At 36.0% G+C, this 24710-nt stretch overlaps 1 protein-coding gene across 1 annotated transcript in view; it reads right to left on the bottom strand.

Moving 5' to 3' along the window:
- LOC106078282 (neuronal acetylcholine receptor subunit beta-4-like) overlaps window positions 1-24710 on the bottom strand; it is a 136185-nt gene that overhangs the window by 90102 nt on the left and 21373 nt on the right. The window contains exon 2 of the mRNA XM_056035293.1: window positions 9486-9731. Within this exon, the coding sequence (XP_055891268.1) occupies window positions 9486-9546 (61 nt within the window). The 5' untranslated portion in view covers window positions 9547-9731. The remainder of the gene's footprint in view (window positions 1-9485; window positions 9732-24710) is intronic.

The raw sequence follows: 24710 nt of genomic DNA, 5'->3' as shown, positions 1-24710 counted from the left end.
TGTCAGTGGGGTTACATGACACCTGCACGCCCAAAGTGTCGGTGGGGTTACATGACACCTGCACGCCCAAGGTGTCGGTGGGGTTACATGACACCTGCACGCCTAAAGTGTCGGTGTGGTTACATGACACCTGCACGCCCAAAGTGTCGGTGGGGTTACATGACACCTGCACGCCCAAAGAAAGACAGAAAGGAAAGCAAAGCCTCACCAAAAAAGACAATTAAAAAAACATCTTAACTTATATATTACAGACGTTACTTCAAAAAAGAAGATAATTACGCCCTACGCATTTCATATGTCAATCTAGTCATACATGTTAATCAGTGACTTAAACTCTGCTAAGTCGTTAGCTTTCCTGGCTGATTCAGGCAACCCATTCCATTCTAATGACACTAGGGAAGAAGCAGCACTTGCATGAATTTGTTCAAGTGTATTGAATAAGAAATGTACTTCTATCTTTGTGTCTTTCTGAGTATTTCATTAGGTTTCGTTTTTCTATTTGTAAATTGTGGATTAGTGTCTTACGTATTATGGCTACTTCAGTTGTTTTTTTTCTTCTGTCCTGAACTGTCTCTAAGTTTAATGATTTTACTTATGGTGTTACTCTAATCAAAATGGAATATTCGTTTGTTATAAATCTCACTGCTCTATTTAAAAAAACCATGACCTACACATTAATTTAAGAACTAGAAAAGATATTGAAAATCCGACTTCACAATATTTTAGACCATTCAAAGTTCTGATGCAACGGCTACTTTTTTTTTCCTGAAAGCGAAAATTCTAATTTTTAAAATCAATTATGCAAGCAGTTTTTTATAAGAAAAAGCTAATTAGTATGCATTATATGTTAGACCTAATTTAAGACGAATAGTAATCTTATAAATATCATTTTCATGAACATTTTTCTAAAAAGCGGAAATTTTTTTTTTTTTTTTTGAGGATTCGAAAATGAGATTGAACCTTTTCAAAGAAATTAACTTATTTAGTTCGAACCGAGGGTCCCGGGTTCGAATCCTGGTGAAGACTGGGATTTTCAACTTCTGAGTCTACCCAGCTCTAATGGGTACCTTACATTAGTTGAGGAAAAGCAAAGGCGGTTGGTCGTTGTGTTGGCTACATGACACCCTCGTTAACCGTAGGCCACAAAAACAGATGAACTTTACATCATCTGCCCTATAGACCACAAACTAGTTAGACCAGGTTCACATCTAACTTTACATTCACTTTCACGTATCCTTGTGGATTAGTGTCTTACGTATTATGGCTACTTCAGTTGTTTTTTTTCTTCTGTCCTGAACTGTCTCTAAGTTTGATGATTTTACTTATGGTGTTACTCTAATCAAAATGGAATATTCGTTTGTTATAAATCTCACTGCTCTATTAAAAAAAACATGACCTACACATTAATTTAAGAAAACCTGTCAATAGATCTTTGGTAGTGAGACTAGTTATTAAGTAACATTTCTTAGAGCAAGAGATTTCTCTCAGTTGATCATTAGCGCAACGAAAACCACAGATGCACGGGGTAGGCAACCTCAAAAAGAAAAATCTGTCCTCCTGTTGCATACGTCTGGTCTAACTATTTGTTGCATAGGTAAGGGACACCTTTTCGAAACAAATTTCTCCATGAACAGTGATGTTTGTATGTTCAAACTGTCCCTGTAATGTTTGTATATTTAAGCTGTTCCCATAATGTTTGTACATACAAGCTGTTCCTGTGATATTAGTATATTCAAGCTGTTCCAGTGATGTTTGTATATTCAAGCTGTTCCAGTGATGTTAGTATATTCAAGCTGTTCCAGTGATGTTTGTATATTCAAGCTGTTCCAGTGACGTTTGTATATTCAAGCTGTTCCAGTGATGTTTGTATATTCAAGCTGTTCCAGTGATGTTTGTATATTCAAGCTGTTCCAGTGATGTTTGTATATTCAAGCTGTTCCAGTGATGTTTGTATATTCAAGCTGTTCCAGTGATGTTTGTATATTCAAGCTGTTCCAGTGATGTTTTTATATTCAAGCTGTTCCAGTGATGTTAGTATGTTCAAGCTGTTCCAGTGATGTTTGTATATTCAAGCTGTTCCAGTGATGTTTTTATATTCAAGCTGTTCTAGTGATGTTAGTATGTTCAAGCTGTTCCAGTGATGTTTGTATATTCAAGCTGTTCCTGTGAATGTTTCTTTTGGAAAAAAAAAGTTTCTTTTATCAACGCGTAGTGGCAAAAAGAAAGAAATAGACCCTCCATTGACTCAGTAAGAAAGAAATAATAATAATAATAATAATCTTTATTATCCGTAAGGAAATTTGTCTTACAATTTGTGTATTACACCAAACAAAAAACATTATAACTATAAGAAACCAAAGTGTACATTCACACCAGACTCACTCATAATTTACATGTGACAAAGTTTATACCAGATTGTTCTTATTTAATGATTTGATTGCCAGGGGAACAAAATAGACCCTCCATTGACTCAGTAAGAAAGAAATAGACTCTCCATTGACTCAGTAAGAAAGAAATAGACTCTCCATTGACTCAGTAAGAAAGAAATAGACTCTCCATTGACTCAGTAAGAAAGAAATAGACTCTCCATTGACTCAGTAAGAAAGAAATAGACTCTCCATTGACTCAGTAAGAAAGAAATAGACTCTCCATTGACTCAGTATGAAAGAAATAGACTCTCCATTGACTCAGTAAGAAAGAAATAGACTCTCCATTGACTCAGTGAGAAAGAAATAGACTCTCCATTGACTCAGTAAGAAAGAAATAGACTCTCCATTGACTCAGTAAGAAAGAAATAGACTCTCCATTGACTCAGTAAGAAAGAAATAGACTCTCCATTGACTCAGTAAGAAAGAAATAGACTCTCCATTGACTCAGTAAGAAAGAAATAGACTCTCCATTGACTCAGTAAGAAAGAAATAGACTCTCCATTGACTCAGTAAGAAAGAAATAGACTCTCCATTGACTCAGTAAGAAAGAAATAGACTCTCCATTGACTCAGTAAGAAAGAAATAGACTCTCCATTGACTCAGTAAGAAAGAAATAGACTCTCCATTGACTCAGTAAGAAATAAATAGACTCTCCATTGACTCAGTAAGAAAGAAATAGACTCTCCATTGACTCAGTAAGAAAGAAATAGACTCTCCATTGACTCAGTAAGAAAGAAATAGACTCTCCATTGACTCAGTAAGAAAGAAATAGACTCTCCATTGACTCAGTAAGAAAGAAATAGACTCTCCATTGACTCAGTAAGAAAGAAATAGACTCTCCATTGACTCAGTAAGAAAGAAATAGACTCTCCATTGACTCAGTAAGAAAGAAATAGACTCTCCATTGACTCATTAAGAAAGAAATAGACTCTCCATTGACTCAGTAAGAAAGAAATAGACTCTCCATTGACTCAGTGAGAAAGATATAGACTCTCCATTGACTCAGTAAGAAAGAAATAGACTCTCCATTGACTCAGTAAGAAAGAAATAGACTCTCCATTGACTCAGTAAGAAAGAAATAGACTCTCCATTGACTCAGTAAGAAAGAAATAGACTCTCCATTGACTCAGTAAGAAAGAAATAGACTCTCCATTGACTCAGTAAGAAAGAAATAGACTCTCCATTGACTCGGTAAGAAAGAAATAGACTCTCCATTGACTCAGTAAGAAAGAAATAGACTCTCCATTGACTCAGTAAGAAAGAAATAGACTCTCCATTGACTCAGTAAGAAAGAAATAGACTCTCCATTGACTCGGTAAGAAAGAAATAGACTCTCCATTGACTCAGTGAGAAAGAAATAGACTCTCGACTCAGTAAGAAAGAAATAGACTCTCCATTGACTCGGTAAGAAAGAAATAGACTCTCCATTGACTCGGTAAGAAAGAAATAGACTCTCCATTGACTCAGTGAGAAAGAAATAGACTCTCGACTCAGTAAGAAAGAAATAGACTCTCCATTGACTCAGTAAGAAAGAAATAGACTCTCCATTGACTCGGTAAGAAAGAAATAGACTCTCCATTGACTCAGTGAGAAAGAAATAGACTCTGGACTCAGTAAGAAAGAAATAGACTCTCCATTGACTCAGTAAGAAAGAAATAGACTCTCCATTGACTCGGTATGAAAGAAATAGACTCTCCATTGACTCAGTAAGAAAGAAATAGACTCTCCATTGACTCAGTAAGAAAGAAATAGACTCTCCATTGACTCAGTAAGAAAGAAATAGACTCTCCATTGACTCAGTGAGAAAGAAATAGACTCTCCATTGACTCAGTAAGAAAGAAATAGACTCTCCATTGACTCAGTAAGAAAGAAATAGACTCTCCATTGACTCAGTAAGAAAGAAATAGACTCTCCATTGACTCAGTAAGAAAGAAATAGACTCTCCATTGACTCAGTAAGAAAGAAATATACCCTCCATTGACTCAGTAAGAAAGAAATAGACTCTCCATTGACTCAGTGAGAAAGAAATAGACTCTCCATTGACTCAGTAAGAAAGAAATAGACTCTCCATTGACTCAGTAAGAAAGAAATAGACTCTCCATTGACTCAGTGAGAAAGAAATAGACTCTCCATTGACTCAGTAAGAAAGAAATAGACTCTCCATTGACTCAGTAAGAAAGAAATAGACTCTCCATTGACTCGGTAAGAAAGAAATAGACTCTCCATTGACTCAGTGAGAAAGAAATAGACTCTGGACTCAGTAAGAAAGAAATAGACTCTCCATTGACTCAGTAAGAAAGAAATAGACTCTCCATTGACTCGGTATGAAAGAAATAGACTCTCCATTGACTCAGTAAGAAAGAAATAGACTCTCCATTGACTCAGTAAGAAAGAAATAGACTCTCCATTGACTCAGTAAGAAAGAAATAGACTCTCCATTGACTCAGTGAGAAAGAAATAGACTCTCCATTGACTCAGTAAGAAAGAAATAGACTCTCCATTGACTCAGTAAGAAAGAAATAGACTCTCCATTGACTCAGTAAGAAAGAAATAGACTCTCCATTGACTCAGTAAGAAAGAGATAGACTCTCCATTGACTCAGTAAGAAAGAAATATACCCTCCATTGACTCAGTAAGAAAGAAATAGACTCTCCATTGACTCAGTGAGAAAGAAATAGACTCTCCATTGACTCAGTAAGAAAGAAATAGACTCTCCATTGACTCAGTAAGAAAGAAATAGACTCTCCATTGACTCAGTGAGAAAGAAATAGACTCTCCATTGACTCAGTAAGAAAGAAATAGACTCTCCATTGACTCAGTAAGAAAGAAATAGACTCTCCATTGACTCGGTATGAAAGAAATAGACTCTCCATTGACTCAGTAAGAAAGAAATAGACTCTCCATTGACTCAGTGAGAAAGAAATAGACTCTCCATTGACTCGGTAAGAAAGAAATAGACTCTCCATTGACTCAGTGAGAAAGAAATAGACTCTCGACTCAGTAAGAAAGAAATAGACTCTCCATTGACTCAGTAAGAAAGAAATAGACTCTCCATTGACTCGGTATGAAAGAAATAGACTCTCCATTGACTCAGTAAGAAAGAAATAGACTCTCCATTGACTCGGTATGAAAGAAATAGACTCTCCATTGACTCAGTATGAAAGAAATAGACTCTCCATTGACTCAGTAAGAAAGAAATAGACTCTCCATTGACTCAGTAAGAAAGAAATAGACTCTCCATTGACTCAGTAAGAAAGAAATAGACTCTCCATTGACTCAGTGAGAAAGAAATAGACTCTCCATTGACTCAGTAAGAAAGAAATAGACTCTCCATTGACTCAGTAAGAAAGAAATAGACTCTCCATTAACTCAGTAAGAGGCCTTCCACTTATAATGTACACAATCAGAATCTGGAGAAAATTTCATCGCGAATGATGAATTTCTCAAAAACTTTCATTCTGTTATAATTCTAATTCTTAAAACCCAAGTTTGATTTACTGAGTTGTTTCATCATTAACATTGTAATTAAACCTGGGGGTGGAGGGGCGGGTATCCTCCCTTGTAAGGCTTGGCTCTTCTCTCTGGCCTCCTTTGCACGTGCATGTCTCTAGCCACACCAGTTCTTATGGCTTTTCATTAACCTCCTATTAACATAAGGCCGCCAAATCTGGTGAATTTAAACCTGTATTCCCCACTCCCGACCCGCCTTTTAATTATATGAGACACTGAAACGTGAAACACCGACTCAAGAAGCTAGGTCAGACGAAAAAAGAGAGATGTGAGACTTATAACAAAGGAATATTGACATTAAACTAGAGACACTTGGGGCAGAAGACTGGCAAGTAAAGGTGTAATAATACACTTAACACTTAACCGTAATAAAAATATAAACAATAATACAAAAAATAAAACTAATAAAATACTCAAAGGGACACAATGATAAAGGTATTTTACTTTTTCTTTATGCTAGTAGGAATTCTCTTAAGTGCTCTTACCCCCCCCCCCCTAGTGCCATTAGAGCATTGCACGGGTTGCGTGAATCAGCCAGGAAAACTAGTGACTTATCCGAGTTCAAGTCTCTAACATTAACGATTAACACAAGGTTACCGGTAAGAAACGAATACAATCAATAACATAACAAGGAAACACAAACTCAATATCGGCCCCCCGAAGTGGTCCACCCAGATAGGTAAATGCCTTTTTCAATATTTTCAGAAAGAACATCAGAAGGAAATTCTATCAAAGAAAAAAGACAGAGAAGAATGGAGAAAGAAGGTTGACAGATCTTGTGTGGTGCCCCAGCGGTCTACCAGACCAAAGGATAGGTGAAAGTGAATGTGAAGTTAGACGTGACCTGGCCTAACTGATGTCTTATAAAGAATATCTAATTGATTTAATTGTTTTGTAAAGAGTCAATGTGTTATTCATATCCTCAAGAAAAAATAAATTTCCTTTACTTCAGTGTTCTATTGTTTACGTGCTTTCTGGCAGTTCACGCGATAGTATGAAAAACTACTTATTAATTCTTGTTTTAAATTATTTTCTGCTTATATTCATACTAAATAGATTTTTTTCTCTTTAAAAAAAAAGAAAACATTTTTTGTGTGTAAATGTAGTAGGTAGTATGACAGAACGTACCTAACTTAGCAATACAATTGTAAAAAAAAATGTTTTTTGACAAAAAATCTAAAACCATTTGCATAAATGTGTTAAAAATATGGCAGATTATTATCCCCTCTACTAAAGAGCCGCCTCCCTTGTTTGTTACTATTAATAGTGAATAGTTGTAAAAGTGGTGTATTTTTATGAAAAAACTACTCGCATAATGGATTTAAAAAATTAGATTTTTCACTTTCAGAAAAGAAAAAAAGTAGCCATTGCATCAGAACTTTGAATGATCTAAAATATTATGATGTCGGATTTTTACTATCTTTTCTAGTTTACGAGATCTAAACGGGACGGACCGACGGACAGACATTTTACACAAAACTAACAGCGTCTTTTCACCCTTTTCGGGGGCTACTAAAAATCAGTTTAACTGGACCAGTTTATAGTTTAAAGTTTAGAATAAAATATATGAGTAATGTCCACTCTGACCATTTCAAGCCAGACAAGCAATCCTCGAGTTTCTCTAGCGCGAAAGAAAAAAACAAAAACATGTATTTGACAAAACAAAGGTAGCTAACAAGATTGTGGGTAGAAATAGTGTTCAACGTTTGTGTTTTTCAGAGTTTTTCTGGGTTGATTATCAGATTTTTTCTGTGTAGACAATATGTACGTTTGAAGTGGTATATTAATAGAAACTTTTCCATCGACATAGGCAATTGCCGCTGACACTAAGATGTACGAACAAGAAGCCTGGACTCGATGGACTCGCCGTCCGACTTTCACAATGAGTCCCACTCTGAGTGACCGATTGGCCAAATTAGGTTTTTTTTTCCTTATGTGAATGCTGATGGGGTGAGTGGGGGGGGGGGCAGGTTCTCTCGTCAGACAGACTTTCATGGTACATTCAAATTGTGTCTCTAGAATATATTGATCTAATTTAGAATATGACGAAATAGGTTTTATTTTTGGACAATACAAACCTGGGGGTGAAATTGATGTGGCTTGATCAAATATCTAAGATACAGCCGACATGTAGTCTAATTATAAATTATGTCCCATTTTAAAATTACAACTTGATTGGCTGGTTTCGTAACGAGCTGACCTAATTAGCTTTTATGTGTATGTGTATATAGTTGAGGTCTGTAAAACTATTCTGGATGTATATGTTATTATGTTCAGTTTTTTAGTCGCATCTATATTCTGAAAACATACTACCTCTAGAAATACAAAAGACTTACGGAGTGGATGCTATATTTTGTTTTCCCCCGAAATCGTTGAACAAAGCTCATTGGGCCCAACAGGAGCCATTGACTTTGGCTCCTTTAATGTTTTCTTTTCGGAATGGCGTGAAAACAGCGGAGGAAAAAGCCTGGGACAATTAAGTAGGACAATATTTGTCCTCCACAAAGCGCAATCAAGTTGTGAAAACAGTGAGGTCCCTATCAGATGGGTGTATCTCTTTAAGTGTGGTGTACACACTTGAACAAACTCTGGAACATTGTGAATTGTTTTCTGTTGAGATTTTAAGATGTCAAAGATGGTTTACAGTGCGATAGGAAAAGATCTAAGACCCATTACAATTTGAAATATTTTAGAGTGTTTATTAAAACTAGTTCTTGGTATTTTATTTTATAATCTTATTTTTTTATCGACTACAATAGTGCTAAGCCCTTTTGGTTTTGTGCAGTCTGTCTGTCAGTGTGTGCGTTGTTGTTGGTTTTTTTTTTTGCTTGTTGTTTCTTTGTTTTCTATTTATTAATTTATTTTTGTTAGATTCTTTTCTTACAGTTTTACTTCTTCAAAGCCAATGTAAAGTCAATTGATTGGATAGGAATTCGCAACGACCAGCAAGAAAAGCAGTGCCGAAACTTAAGGGTTGGAATACTGTGTGGCCTCGTACTTAGAAAAGGATAGTTTTGCAGCGTATAAAGAATTTTCTCATGAGATACCAGAGGTCCAAGTAGAGGCCAGCACACCAAATGGCCGGAATAAATTGGATTCCAAGTTTGTCAGAAAATAGTAAGGAAACAATGGGGGGCGGGGGCTGGACGTTAACACAAATGTAAGTATTAAGTATTAAAGTATCCCTTTTCGGACCTTGCGATCTATGAGGCAGATGGTGTAAAGGTCATCTGTTACTATGGCCGATGATTAATTAGGATGTCATGTGGCCAGCACAACGACCAACCGCCTTTACTTTCATCAACTAAATTCAGATTCTCTTTAGAACAGGGTGAACTTAGGGATGTCATAAAAATCCCAAAATTACAAAATGCCAGTGTTCACCGAGATTCGACCGGAACCTCTCGATTCGGAAACAAGCGCTTTACCATCCAGTCACCTCAACCCGCCTTTTAAGTTTATCGTTTATTTAAAAAAAAGGATTGCACTTCAGACTGTTGTCACTAAAGCCCCGAGTTCGACACCTGACTAAACGACATGACTTACCGAGATGGACGCCTCGAAGTATAAGCCAGAAGATAGCGAGCAACAGGAAAGGTTTCAGCATGCTCTGTGTCCTCTTGGTCCGGGTCCGTAGTTCGTCCTTCTGAATGACCACCACCGAATAGAAATGGTAACCATAGATGACTTCCCACCATCGGGTGACCTTCAACTCAACTGATTCCAAAAAGCAAATCTGTCATGAATGTAGACTTCGTAGTGTTAGCCCATGTAGCTCTAACTTCAAGACAGCTGGGGAGTAATGAAATGAAGAGAATTATGTTTGATAATAAAAACGTAACTACACTGGCTAGCAATGTGAAAATAATATGGTCAGATTATAATAATAATAAGGCTTGTCTTCGAGTCCCAAGATTAATGAATAATGCAGTATTTCCCTTGGCTACGCAGCACCAGCTGTGACCTACATATTTCGCCATCTAGCGCAGGCATAACCATTGTCCGCTGGTGGTCGAATAAGATTTTCTTTTCGCGTCTACGTCTCTCCTCGGCAGTGGATTTTCTTTTGGTCTCAGTGTATCCCGCGGCCTTTATTTGTGACCACCAGCTGTCTCGTTCTGAGTCCGAATGCAACCAGGTGCTCTCCTCTATGCCAGCTAAGGCAAGATGGCGCCTAATCTGGTCAGACTATAATATGTATGTAAAACACATGTATAACTATGATCCGGAGAAAAACAAAGTTGGCAGATTAGCAAAAAAATATTTTTAAGTAGGGTAACAAACAGTGTCGGATTTAAGTAATTGGACTCCCTGGACAAGACTTATAAGGAGGTCCCAAGCCTCTTCTGAAGACATCAATAAAAATGATTTTAATGTATGTCAAGACAACGAGAAGAGAGGACTATTTGATATAATTCTCCTGTTTTATATTAATTTTCAAATTTTTGTTTTATTTCGGATTGTTTAGTTTGTGAACTTTCTGATTGCTTAGAAATATTTTTTCTCCAGAAATATGCATTAAAAGTGTATTATCCAATAAGTCTTGAAAAAAACAAAACTTTTTATTTACTCAGATATTCTTAGGACTAACTTGGGACTACATGCTTCCGTCTGTTAATACTGTCATTGATCCTCATAACCTAGGATTTCTTTTTGTTGAATAAAAGTCCTGTTTCTTCGCTAATTTCGAGAGTCTGGTCAGTTTGGAGTCCGGGAGAAAAGGCAGATGTCGAGGTGAAATTCAGGTCTTCCAGATGTTGTGTTAGGGTCCATTGTATGCCTTTTTGTTGTCAGAGACTGTCTGTCTCGTGACCCAATCAATCAAAATTTTAAAAAAGGGCGAAAGCATACATCCTTGTTTGACTCCTGTTGTAACAAGAAAACGATAACAGTTCTGTATTTCTTGGCATGATGAACCATTGTACAACTTTTTCAAAATGTTGGTGAACTTCGTTGGAACTCGTAATTATTCGTAAGCCTCCATATTATGTCTCAACCGTCGGCCATAAAAACTGATGACTTTTACACCATCGGCCTTATAGATCGCAAGTTTTGAAAAGGGGGGGGGGGAACTTAATTTATAAGAATGGTGGGGGCTTATTTATGAAAAGTAATATATTTATTTAATGTAAAAAAAGTAAAGGGGTCTTAGTGCAATTATATTTTTAAATAAGGTAAGATAAGAACATTTTTATTGATCCAATCAAATGGAAATTCAGTTTGACTACAATTGACAACCTCAGCATAACTACTGTAACAATAACAATATAGATGCAAATACGAACAACATTCACACACGAAACACATACACACTCATAACCAGCGCTTTATGAATTAGACTTCTATGTAGTTCTCGATGATGACAGATGATCTTGTAACACTCTGACCGACAGTGGGATGAAGGAGTTTTTAAATCTTTCTGTTTTAGTTCTAATGGAAATGAGACGACCACTTCGTTCAGATCATATGTAACAGTGGTTTTATGGGTGCAGGTTATCTTTAAGAATCGTGAGTGTTTTGGAAAGGCATCTTTCATGGAAAAGCTCTTCAAGAGATGGTAGCTGTGTTCGAGTGATATACGATGCTTTTTTAATTAGTCTGTTTGTTCTAAGTCTTTGTGCAAGTGAAGTATTACCATACCAGCTGGTGATGGCAAAGTTAATTAGACTGCTGATGTAAGACTCGTAAGCTATATTTCTTTTTAATATGATGAATATTTCTCTGTTTATACTCTAAGCAGAGGCTTATGCTTAAATGCCTAGCCTGTAGCCTTGAGTGTGTATCAAAGACTGGCCACTTTAGTCACGTGAAAGGCTGCAAAGAAGACTATCTACTCTAGAGAGTAACTGGCTCCAGGGATTTCAGATAAATAATTTACTATACAATGAACAGAAGGTTTAAAAAAAAAAAGGTTTCTGAAATTTACATTCCAATTTCAAATTAAGACACTTTTTTTTATTCGACCTTTAACCTACAATAACACACATGACAAACATGTTAACGCATTCACGTCCAGATATCACTGTTGAGCAGTCAAAGTTATTTAGAAGTTGTATATAGTTCATGATCATTTACACTTTTCATTCGAATATACCCGCCTCAGCTCATCACTTATCAATCCATCGTCGCAAATATAGGAGCATAAGCCTTAGGGCACTGCAACCTATGAGGCCGCAGTGGGCCCCGCACTTTCATAGGCCCCGCTCTAACTCTAGTTGAAAATTATTATTTTAATTTATTACAGGGTTTCTGCGGTCTCCTGATGTTCCAGGAGCTCCTGGAAATCTCCTGAAATTACAAAGTATACAAAAAGTCTTGAAAATCTCCTGAAATTATTAAAATATCCTGAAAACTCAAAGCATGTTCTCAAAATAGATACAATTGTAATTTCGGGGTGTCATTCAATATGGAAAACGCCATTCCTACTCGCGATTTAAAAAAAAGGCATTGTCAGATTTCATTTGATAAAATAATAACGCGAATTTTAAGGGCGAAACCAAAACAATAAGTTCCAATACTTAATTTACTGTAATAGTCAATGGCATTTAAATGCATATCCAAATTAATCTCCATCTCTTCAAAAAAAAAAACAAAAGCGATATTTTGCTAGTAGATAGTAAATCTAAAAGGCAGATCTGAATGTGTATCGGCTTTATGTTGGAAATCTACCTTCTATTATAGATGGCTCGTCAAGTTAATTTGATCATGATTTTGTACTTAGTAAAGTATGAATAAAATGCAAAGACGAATTTATTTTGTAACAAAAAAATCTTAATTTTCACTTTTATCCTTATCCCTACCCAGACAAGTATATTTACTGGTGTGGCGTAATCTAAATAAAAATAAAACAAAGTCTTTTTAACACTGCGCGTTCTTGATAGAATACTTTTTAATTATATCTAATAATATGTGATAGCAAGCCGACAACGCTTCTTATCAATACAAATTTCACAATCTATCAATCATCAGAACAGGACGTACGAAAATAAATGTTTAAAAAAAAGATTTCTTAGTTTATTATAGAAATTCAATCTGAAATAAGCCCCAGGGAAATGCTGGTAATGGATGCTTGATATATTTTTCATGAACTATTTTAGGGAATGTGTGATGACATGACAGTAAGCAAACCCCCTACCTCTGACACGTCTTTGTAATAAGTATTGCATCAGCGTTCTTTCTATAGAAACATTAAAATGGTAATCAATACAAACCTCTTGTTAACGCTTGCAATACCTTAGAGGCCCGCCGCCAGAAGGTAGTAGGTGGGGGGGGGGGGGGGGGGGCGAGGGCATAGTCTAGTCAGGGTCTACATTATTTTTTTATGCATATTGTATAAGTATTCAAAGGTTATTTGTAAGGGGGGGGGGAGTCTGCTGTCTGGGGAATTCATATTTCTAGGGGGCTTGCCTGAAAATTATAATACAGTAACATCCTTACTATAACTGATTATAAGCCCAGTTTGTATCAAAAGCACAGTTTGTAGCCCACCTTTCTTTAGATCACCTGTTACATCCTTGGACGGCCAGTAGAAAATAATCCCCACACACACGCACACAACGCTTTGTTACAGAGTTTTTTAAATATAAAAACACTCTTAATAATCCCACAAATCTAAGGGTAATCTGTCGCATTCAATCTGTCAATTATGTGGATTCTTAATTCGATATAATCTAGATCTAGAGGAGAATTAGATTTAGATCTAGTCATTATAGGAGACATTCCTTTATTGTCTAATATTGCTTAACGCGAGTTATCATTTCTTCGTCCATTTTTGTTTTTTTTTAAGACACGGTCGAAAAATAAAAACAATACTTAACTATTGTTAAAGAGAGAAAGGGCAATCTATGAGTGTGTGCGTAAGTATGTGTCTGTGTGGATAAGATTACTACACTCTTTAGTAAAAGTCATTATAAGTCTATCTATGAACCTCGGGAAAAAAGAAGTCATGTTCCACAAGTCACCCAATAAGACCTAATCAGCCCCAAGGATCACCGTAAACGGACAGTCCCTTAACGTCGTAGACCACTTCACATATCTGGGTAGTTTAGTGTCAAATGTCGCCTCACTTTAAAGGGAAGTTGATAACCGTCTGGCCAGGGCCAGTAGCGCTTTTGGACGCCTTCAGGCTAGAGTTAGGCAGAATAAATCGCTCCGCTAGCCTACGAAAATCAATGTCTACCAGGAGGTGGTTCTCTCAACACTTCTATATGAATCTGAGACATGGATACTATACAGTAAGCAACTAAAACTATTTGAGCGCTTTCACTAAAGATGCTTGCGCTCCATCATGGACATACGGTGGCAAGTCCGCACTACAAACAACGATGTCCTTGCGAACGTTGGTATGGACAGTATAGAGGGACTTCTTATGGTCCGGCTGTTACGCTGGGTAGGGCACGTATCCCGAATGGTAGACGAACGTATGCCAAAGGCAGTCTTTTTGGTGAGCTAAAAAGTGGTCGACGTAACAGAGGCGCCCCACGGAAACGCTTCAAAGACCAGCTTAGGTGCCAGCTTGCCTTAGCTGACATAGAAGAGAGGACCTGGTTACATGCGGACTCAGAACGAGACAGCTGGAGGTCACACACAAAGGTCGCGGGATACACATTTGAGACCAAAAGAAAATCTGCTGCCGAGGACAGACGCAGACGGCGAAAAGAAAATCTAAATCGACCACCTGTGGACAATGGTTATGCTTGTCTTGGAAGTTGCAAAATATGTAGGTCACATCTGGGGCTGCACAGCAGCCACGGGAAATACTACATTCCTTACTGATCTTCGGACTCGAAGATAAAAGCCTTATTATATATATATATATATACATGTGTGTGTGTGTGTCATTAAACATAGAATCGAAAGAGTGTGTGTCATTAAACATAGAATCGAAAGAAAGAGAACAAACATCGGTTGGGGAAAAAGATCATAGTGGTCATTTAGAGTAACTAATGTCGAATAGTGCTTAGTTATTCCAAGAATATATTTATTAAAAAATTAGGTAAAAATTCAAATTATTGAGCGCCCCCAAGTGGGAGAAATAATTCAGTCACGTGTTCTTTAAAATTACATATAAGAAGAAAGAATATACGTCAATGAAGGGCCGGATTAAAGTATGGGGAGGACCCGGGGCTTTTTCGAAAGTTTTAATACAAATTATCTTATTTATTTAAAAAAAATATCTTAAAGCATGACATAGCATAAAAGAAATCGAGAATTTGTAAATTAAATTTTATTATCCTTCGTTTAAAAAAAAAATTTAATATGCATATTTTAGTAACAAACAAGATAAACATTAAAAAGTGACTTGAATAGAGGTATTGTAAAAATGAAAATATAAGAATAACAAAATGTAGTAGATCCGTAATATATTACGAGAATACGAGCACACTAAAAGATGGCACTTTTTAATTAACTACAACAGTGTTGCCAACTTTAAGATTTAAAGTGTTGCTGGTAAAAATGAAAAAAAAAACAGATAAAGTGCGGATTGCTAACCCATCCCAAAATAGATATTTTCTCTCTATTGTGGGGGCCGCTTTCTTGTAGAAGTTTTCTGGGCTGTAGCCCCACTTGCCCTCCCTTAAATCCGGCCCTGTGTCAAAGTATACTGACCACGTTTAGTAACAATAAAAACATTGCATTTCACAAGCTATCAATGATCAGAACAGTAGGCCTACAAATGTCAATAAGTTTGAACAAATATTTAGCAGTTGATTTGTTAAATAAATACATTCTATTTTATATATATCCCAGGGATGTTTTTGAGAGTTGGAATGCAGACTTAAAATATTTTTGTTTAAATATTTGAGGTGACGCCCTTGGCTGTGCGGGTTGACGTGACTGTAAACACTACAGGACAAAAAGACTAAAAAGTATAGTAATAGTACATAAAACGCTGAACCATAACTTACAAATGCAAAAACACAATCATGATAAGATACTTAGAAAGACACAAAGATAAGGTCACATTTCTTATTCCATACGCTAGGAAAAATTCATACAATAGCTCCTTCTTCAGTGCCATTACAACATTGAACAGGTTGCCTGAATCAGCCAGGAAAACTAATGAATTAAATGAATTAGTAGAGGTTAAGTCTCTAATTAAGATGCATAACTAGATTTACACATGGATTCGCTTAGAATTTAATTCTCTTTTGAGTTAATGTCTGTAATTTATAAGATAAGATAAGAGCCTCTTTTGATGTACAGATAATATCAAATGTTGTATAACTTTAATTCGTTTTTTAAATTTTTATTTTTTTTTAAGAATATTAAAAGTCCTATAAGAGTGGTTCCCCCTGACACTATGCGCATGAATGACTTTTCGGAACAGAACAGAAAACGTGAACAAAATAAAAAAGGTTTGATTAGGGTCATTGGGTCTCTGAATTTTTTTGTCTCTTCCTTTGTTTATCCTTCGCCTCTTTTCATGAATAAATTATTCCAGACGGATCATAAACTTGTTAGCCATCTAGAGAGAACAGATTTTTTTTTATCCACATTTTTTAATGTATATATAGATAGATAGATCTAGATAGATATTTTATACAAACTTCGCGAGATCAGACAGCTCGAAACTCGGCGCCTCTCGCTTAGGACAGACACTCGCGAGACTCTGGATGACGTATCCAATCTGCTGCCAACTCTGCTGCTATTGTACTCTTTCTCGGCGCAACCTCTTGGCTGTATTGTTTGTATTATTATTATTTTATATTATTATTATTTATCAAGTTGTGATGTTTAGTATTAAATTTTTTCAGTATCCACTTTGAATATTATGTGAAAATTATTTGCAAGCTTACATTTTTTTTTCAAGCTGGGGGTATGATAGCGTAACTTAAAATATCACAGATGGTTAAGCTATAGTTGTATCGCTTTATTTACAAAGGTTATATCAACTCACTCTGACTGTCTGTCTCCCACACGCATTGACGGGTCAAGTTGAAACTACACTGTTATTTATTGTACCTAACAAAATCATTATTCAATAAATAAAATTAACCTATTAGTCAATTACTTACAGGTAATTAACTATTTTGCTTGATATCAACAAGGGAAATTAACACTTTTGTATTAAGAGGTATGGATAAATATGGGTCCCTTTAGAAGCTAGGTGTCTTTGTTGCACAGAAAGCACGACGTGAGGCGATATGAATTGAGATTTGTCACTTGTATGCATTATCTCCCTAATAAACAACGGTATTATTCATTAAAATAGTTTTAATGATTTTTTTTTTTGTTAATTTTATTTATATTCTTTGTACCAATTGGAATTTAGACTTATTAATTACGTTATCTCATGTCATGATGTCGAATGTTCTATTGTAACTAACCCAAAAAAGATATATCCTATATCCTTAGCTACGCCACTGATATAGATTATAAAGGTCTTTAACTCGAAAGTTCAAGTATATACTCCTTAAGGAAAAGCATTGATTCCTTTCAGTAATTGACTTTCTGTGTAGAAACTCAAAGCTTCTAGAAGCCAGAAACTTCCTGTTAGCACTTCTCTTGGGACCTTAACACCTACACATGAGAATAAGTAAAAAGAAAACCTAAACAAAATGAATTCTTCAAAGAAGTCATTTCAATTTTTTCAGGCTCTTTAAAACAGTAATGCCACAACCACTTCCCGCTGGTCTTATCCGGCCCTTAATGAAGCGCATAATGAAGCCGAAAAGGCTCACACGGTGCTCGACGATGTTGTACGAATGATGCGTAAAGCACTTGGGTTCCAAACCGGGTGTTCCGGGTTCGAAGCCTGGTAAAGACTGTCATTTTTACTTTTGTGACCTTTTGGGCGCCTCTGAGTCCACCCAGCTCTGACGTTAGTTGGGGAAAAGTAAAAGCGGTTGGTCGTTGTGTTGGCCACATGACACCCTCGTTAACAGTGGACCACAAAAAACGGATTACCTTTAAATCATCTGTCTCGTATATCACTAGGTCTGAATGGGGAACTTTACTTTTTTTTAAATTTTATTTTATTAATTAAAACATCCTCGAATCCAGACGTCTCACTGTGGTCACACGTTTCTGGGGCTAACCCCGCGTCACAAACCAGATATAGTACCCGGATGAGCATCACTGCTATAAAACAATAATTTTATTTTATTTTGTACAACTCAAGATCCATTCTCGGCCCGCTACAATCAGATCTAAAATAAATCAAACCTTAAGAGTGCACTGGCCACAACACGCACAAATTAAACAGGGCCGTTTCTGAAAGTTGTAATTGAAAGACAGGGGAGGTCAACGACCTATTTCATTGTGGATCATTAGATCAGGTGTGGGGGCCAGGGAAAAAACACAATTTAAATAGGTTGACCCAGTCGGGATGGCCATCTTCAGGCTGGAATTGGACATCGACTCGAGTCAGTCAATTGATTGGTTTCTGGGTCTACTTGAGCTGGGGAGGAGATTAGTCAAACTACAGAGTTAGAGGTGAACAAAGTTTGCGTTAACTCTACGGTGGAATTTTAGCCTAAACTTGTTGGCAAATGGCAAACTATAAGGTGTAAAGTTAGCATAGACTTAACCAGCTACTGTACATCGTCATATTACTTATGATATATATCTATACTATAAAGTAGAAAGTAAGGCGTATGTATGTATGTCCCGCATAGAAATAAAACCGTTTGCCTATTTGATAAAACTTGGCAGAAATGTTCCTTGTGTACCGTAACGTATGTATAGTAGCCCTAAAACAAACTTAAGACCCTAAAAAAAAGTTGCCCAACTCTATAAAAGTATTAGTATCTTATAAATCTAGGTCACACAGCCATGTCTACATGATGAGACAAGACTGAGAGGTCACGCATGCGCAAAAAATTTCTAGGTCTATATTAGCTCTCATTCAAGAAAACATAATTTTTTTACTTTTACACATGAACATTCAAATTAGTGTCTATTCATTTCATTATTTAATGAAAATTAACCTTCAAATTTGATTTTACAAATTTTTTTTTACATAAATTCTTTCGCTCTAAATGTGAATAGCTTTAGCCGTGTTGACACACTTTTCCGTAACTTGCGGGACCATTACTTGCTCCGCGTAGTGATACAAATGAAATTAACATCAGATGTCATAAATTAAGATGACTATCAAACAATGTCCTGCATTCTCAGAGGCAAAGATGCACTTAAAGAATAAACAAACGGAATAAATGCGTGTTATTAGTAAAAAGAAAGAAACTCGAGCAAAGCCGGGTAAAATTCATTCATATAAGTCTAAGAATTATTTCTATCATGAAGAGTGATAGATGGATGGATGGATGGATGGATGGATGGATGGATGGAAAGATAGATAGATAGATAGATAGATAGATAGATATGGAAAGATAGATAGATAGATATGGAAAGATAGATAGATAGATAGATAGATAGATAGATAGATAGATAGATAGATAGATAGATAGATAGATAGATAGATAGATAGATAGATATGGAAAGATAGATAGATAGATAGATAGATAGATAGATATGGAAAGATAGATAGATAGATAGATAGATAGATAGATAGATAGATAGATAGATAGATAGATAGATAGATAGATAGATAGATATGGAAAGATAGATAGATAGATAGATAGATAGATAGATAGATAGATAGATAGATAGATAGATAGATAGATATGGAAAGATAGATAGATAGATAGATAGATAGATAGATAGATAGATAGATAGATAGATAGATATGGAAAGATAGATAGATAGATAGATAGATAGATAGATAGATAGATAGATAGATAGATAGATAGATAGATAGATAGATAGATAGATATGGAAAGATAGATAGATAGATAGATAGATAGATAGATAGATAGATAGATAGATAGATAGATGTGGAAAGATAGATAGATAGATAGATAGATAGATAGATAGATAGATAGATAGATAGATAGATAGATAGATAGATAGATATTTTCGCACTATAGATATCTCATTGATTGCTCAAGACTCAATGGCCTATTTTTTCCAATCAATGAGTTCCTGATCTATTTCAAATAATACATCTCAAAAAAAAAAAACTTATTATTTTCTGCTGTACTGTAATCTTCATAGATCTCAAGTTTTTCTTTTGAAAAGGAACAAAAAAAATCTCATGGTTTTCAGAATCTCCCATGAGACTCCCAATTGAGAACTTGCACACAAACTTCAACAACTTCAGAACTCACTCTCCAAATGTAATCCACAATTAGCCGCAAGAACCCAAAACTCAGAAAGACAGAAAACACAGTCGAGATAAAAATCCGAAGTGAAATTATCAGGGTCAAGGTTCAAGGCTGCTGCCTCTCAATGGAGGTAAGGAAACGATAAAAGAACATCTATAAGCATGTTGCGAACAGTTGGAGTGAAAAACTTTTTTTTTGATGAGCTCCCTTGAAAGAGCTCTTCAATGTCTCTATAAACATTTTTGTATCTTTTATTCTTTTTGTTTCGGCTGTTGTCTCGTTCTGTCTCGTTCTGTTTTGTGTTGTTTATTTGTTGTTGTTGTTTTTTTTATTCCGTCATTTTGAAATGTTTGGCTACTTCTAAATGTAATGTTGCTTGCTGTGTTATACATAGTTTTAAAAGACAGAAACAGGATTGCAGCAAGACGAAATGTAGAATGTTAGTGATCTGCGAACGTTGGCAATAGAGGACCATTAGTACAAATTAAGATGACTATTAAACAATGTCCTCCATTCTCTGTAGCAAACATGCAATTAAAGAATGGTGTAGTCCGTTCAGCCTCAATGTCATGTGCGGCAATAGCGTAGCAGCCATGGGGCGAAGGGTTCATTAGGGGGGCCACTGGGGCCCTTAAGTAAGCAAACAAAAATTTGTAACAAATTAAATGTATCAAAGTTTTTTAACATATTTACATTTTGTCCATCGTCCAAGTATATTTACGTTACTGCAATGTTATGAGGATGGCGCTTCCCGAGGCCTGTGTGCCACTAATTGAAGTAACTAATTAGAAGTCCTATAATCACGTGAATTAATACCTAAGTACATACAAAAAAAGGGAGAATAAATATTGATTCTGTTAGTTCTTCTCAGTTACGTAAAAAAAAATCCCCCCTACCTGGCTACGCCCAAGGCGCGGAATCTTGGGAGTTTTCTTCGACTCAATACTATCTTTCGACCCACACATAAGTCAGCTCTGCAAGGGTCTTTATCTGCAGCTACAATGTGGCGACACTTTGTCATCAGTGCATCTATAATAAAGAAATGCCCTTGTACCTTAGCGAACTGATCACTCCATATGTCCCCCAGAGAGCCCTGCGCTCAATGGACTCAACGCTTCTAGTGGTGCCACGTTTCTCCCTCAAAAGCTACGGTCTGCGGGCTTTTTCGGTGCACGGACCAAAGGTTTGGAACTCACTCTCCATCGATCTCAGACAGACAACATGTTACACTACTTTCAAGAAGAACATAAGGCCTATCTGTTTAAAACCTTTTTAGATTAGTTTGTCATTTCAGCTGTCTTGCTTGTGTTTGTAATGTTATTACAGCGCCTTGAGCCTACATGTTTGTTTGTTAACAGCGCTTTATAAATAAAATTATTATTATTATTATTATTAACAATGAGTTAGAGTTTCTTCATTAGTCATTAGAGAGACAAACCTTTACGTATTACTATTTTAGTACGGCAAAATTCTTTGACATGTTTTCCTAGAAGTAAACAGACCCGTGTAGGTCCTCTCTGTAGGATTAGTTTTCAATACATTTAGAACAGTTGAACATGATAGCTGTATGAACAACATTCTCTTCAAATAAACATTCTACGAGGTAATATTCAAATCTTCAGTCAACAACTAAAATATTTTATCATAACTTTTACCCTAAATACCACACTTATATTTTGATGCGACACTCAATTACAATCTTCACAAATCCTTTTCTACGGTGTTTGATAAAAAAAAAACTCAATATTCTGGTGCAATTTTTTTTTAAACTAGAATGTTTTATATATCAGGAACTTCGTTTTTGTTTTATAATAAGGTATCTAGCATATGTGCTGATTGTCAGAGAAAGATTAGTGGTTATTTCTCTCAATAATGGTTGGTAACTACGTATAACGCTTTGTTCCCCTGTATATTTTAGTTGAATTTTATGTTTACGTATGGCGCGATACCCAACAATTATCCGGACAGACCCAGTTTCCAACTAAACCGGATAATCGACGTTTTAATGAATATATTTTAGTACTACACTGTAGTAAATTTATTTGTGCTATTCCCACCCCCAACCCAAAAAAAAAATGCACGGAGTAGCAGGATTTTGTTTAGAAGATCCAAATTTAGAAATACAATTGATGTTCACAGTTCAATATCCTCTCTGGCCTCTATCCTTCTGTTGGAAGTTGAATGTCGTGCTTTCATATAAGATGTGGCGAAAATCCAAGTAAAAACAAATTGAGTAAAAATTCTTCATATCTGGGTGTTGTTTTTTTTTAGTGATTGTTTTTTTTGTTTTCTCTTGTTTGTGTGTGTATCGAGTTCCCGCCTGTTTTCACCTCGTCATTTCAATGTCATTGAGTCTTCTGTATGAGAGTCAGACTCCCGTGTGTTCTTGGAATCAAGTATGCGCATGTCATTACAAAGAAACCATGGCTGGTGCCTTCGTAGCAATAAGTTTCTGCTTTCTTCAAATGTCTCACAGGGCTAACCCTTCCTATGTATTAAGCCAAAGAATATAATAAACTATAACACGGGATAGATAGTGAAAGTTGTTATTCAAAGAACGCATTTTTTTTTCTTCTTTCAAGTCAAGTAAAGGTTGGCAAAGGCTAGTGGGACATGGCAATGACATTATTTTAGAAGCAATATTTCACTTCAGATTAACTTCGGTGGCATTCAACTTGATTGCAAAAGCAACGTAATCAAAATTGATTATTTAGAAAAAAAACTGGATAATCAAAAAGAATTTAATGACAAAAAAAAATACTTTAAAACAAAATAAAGCTTACATTGAGTATAATTGTATCGATTAGTTTGGATCAATTGAAAATAATAATAGATCTAGACTAACAATAATACATCTGTGCGATTAAAAATATTTTTACCAATTATTTTTGTTTAGCGCAATTTCATGCTTGAAGCTTGCTCGGTGCGCCACGGTCAAACCACTTGTCTGGATTAGTTATGAAGGGGAGGGGGAAAAAAAGGGGGGGGGGGTCTGGTTGAAGGTGACCTTGATAATTATTAAAAAGCAATTTTTATTTTTAAAAGTTGTACGACTTGAATTCGAACTCGAGGGCTCAAGTCTTCTCAAGCCATCATATTAACCACTGTGCCAGCGAAGTGCTTATAAAAATAGAAGGGTTTATAGTTATCTATTCATAGTTTCAAAGCTTGAAACACTAAATTTTTTATTTATATATATGTATTGTTATAGATAATGAATAAGTATGCACAAGTTTCAAATTGATTCCAGAATGGAAAGAAATCACGTGTAAAAAAAATGATACCAGACAGTTGATATAAGCTGTATTAAAAAAGACTTTTAATATGCTCACTACTTACAAACGCGTTTAGTTTGTGGAAGGATTCTAGTTTTATTGGAGATTTTTATAAAAGGGAGGCAAACCCATAAACAGCAAGCCTTATGGTGTCTCCGTTGTATAGGATAAGCACTTTATAAGCTATACATTTGTTTCCATCAATAAACATCAAATGATTGGACAACGAGAATGTAAACTAATAACATGTTACTGTTCATTGTTACATTGCGACAATTCAAAATCTTCTAACATATGCAATAACCTGTTGTCATGGTAACGTGGCATCCAGACTGTTGCGCCACCAAAAAACAAAAACTACATACACAATCCTACCATATTTAAATGAACTTTCTGAACAAAATGTCAGCAGCATAGTCGGACAAATCGTAGAAGACAACCGCCACCCGCTCCATTACATATACGCCATGTCATGACCTCTGACCTTTAAGGCTCGAACCGAAACGTACAAGACCTCGTTCGTCCCTCATGTCAATCTATATCAGCGCTACACGTTAACGAGGGCTCGTGAACAAAAATGTTTGTACAATGTTTGACATGTTTCGGATGTTCCTTCAGAGTTGAAGATAGTTTACTTCCTAGTCCAAACCTCCCGTAGGACGACAGGGGATGGGAGCGGGCAGGGTTTGAACCCGGGACCATCGATAAATCCAAACGAGAGACCAGCGCGCAAACCGCACGACCAGGCAACCATCCAAATGGTTAAGACGTCTGTATGTAGTCGGTCAGTGAACGTTGTGTGTTGTGTCTGTTTTCCTTCGTGGAGCCTCTAATGCAATAAAAAAAAGAGTCCTTGTAATCACAATAAATGTTCACTAAGGATCAATATAGCAGATTTAGTCTTACTCTTAGAAGTACCAGGGTTATCTCGCTCGGTTTAATAATTTCTTAAAGAAGGATATATACTCGAAGTCATTTTCGGAAATATTTTTTTTTTAACTACGATAATAAACGATCGGGTAAAGACAATCAATCTGAAGAGTTGCTTTTGTGTTCTTTGAGTTCTAAATGTAATTGTACATGGCGATTAGAATAGAAAGTCTCTTAAGTCCCCCTGTCGTGCGCGCGTGAAGTTTTCTTTGCATTTAATATTGGTGTTTTAGCGTATAGGAAGTAGTTTCTTTTAAGTGCGTTTGTTGTTTAGAATATTGTGTATGTGTGTGTGTTTACGTCATCCTTAGTTCCCGCAAGAGAGAGAGAGCTTCGTTTGTTGGCTGGGTAGCTGGTTTTTTGTTTCCCCCTTGTAAGGGTACGTAAGTACATAGTTT

Source organism: Biomphalaria glabrata, chromosome 7 (genome assembly GCF_947242115.1).
Source record: "Biomphalaria glabrata chromosome 7, xgBioGlab47.1, whole genome shotgun sequence".
NCBI lineage: Eukaryota > Metazoa > Mollusca > Gastropoda > Planorbidae > Biomphalaria > Biomphalaria glabrata.
The sequence above is the reverse complement of the archived record's forward strand: the minus strand, read 5'-3'. Positions and strand labels throughout refer to the sequence as shown.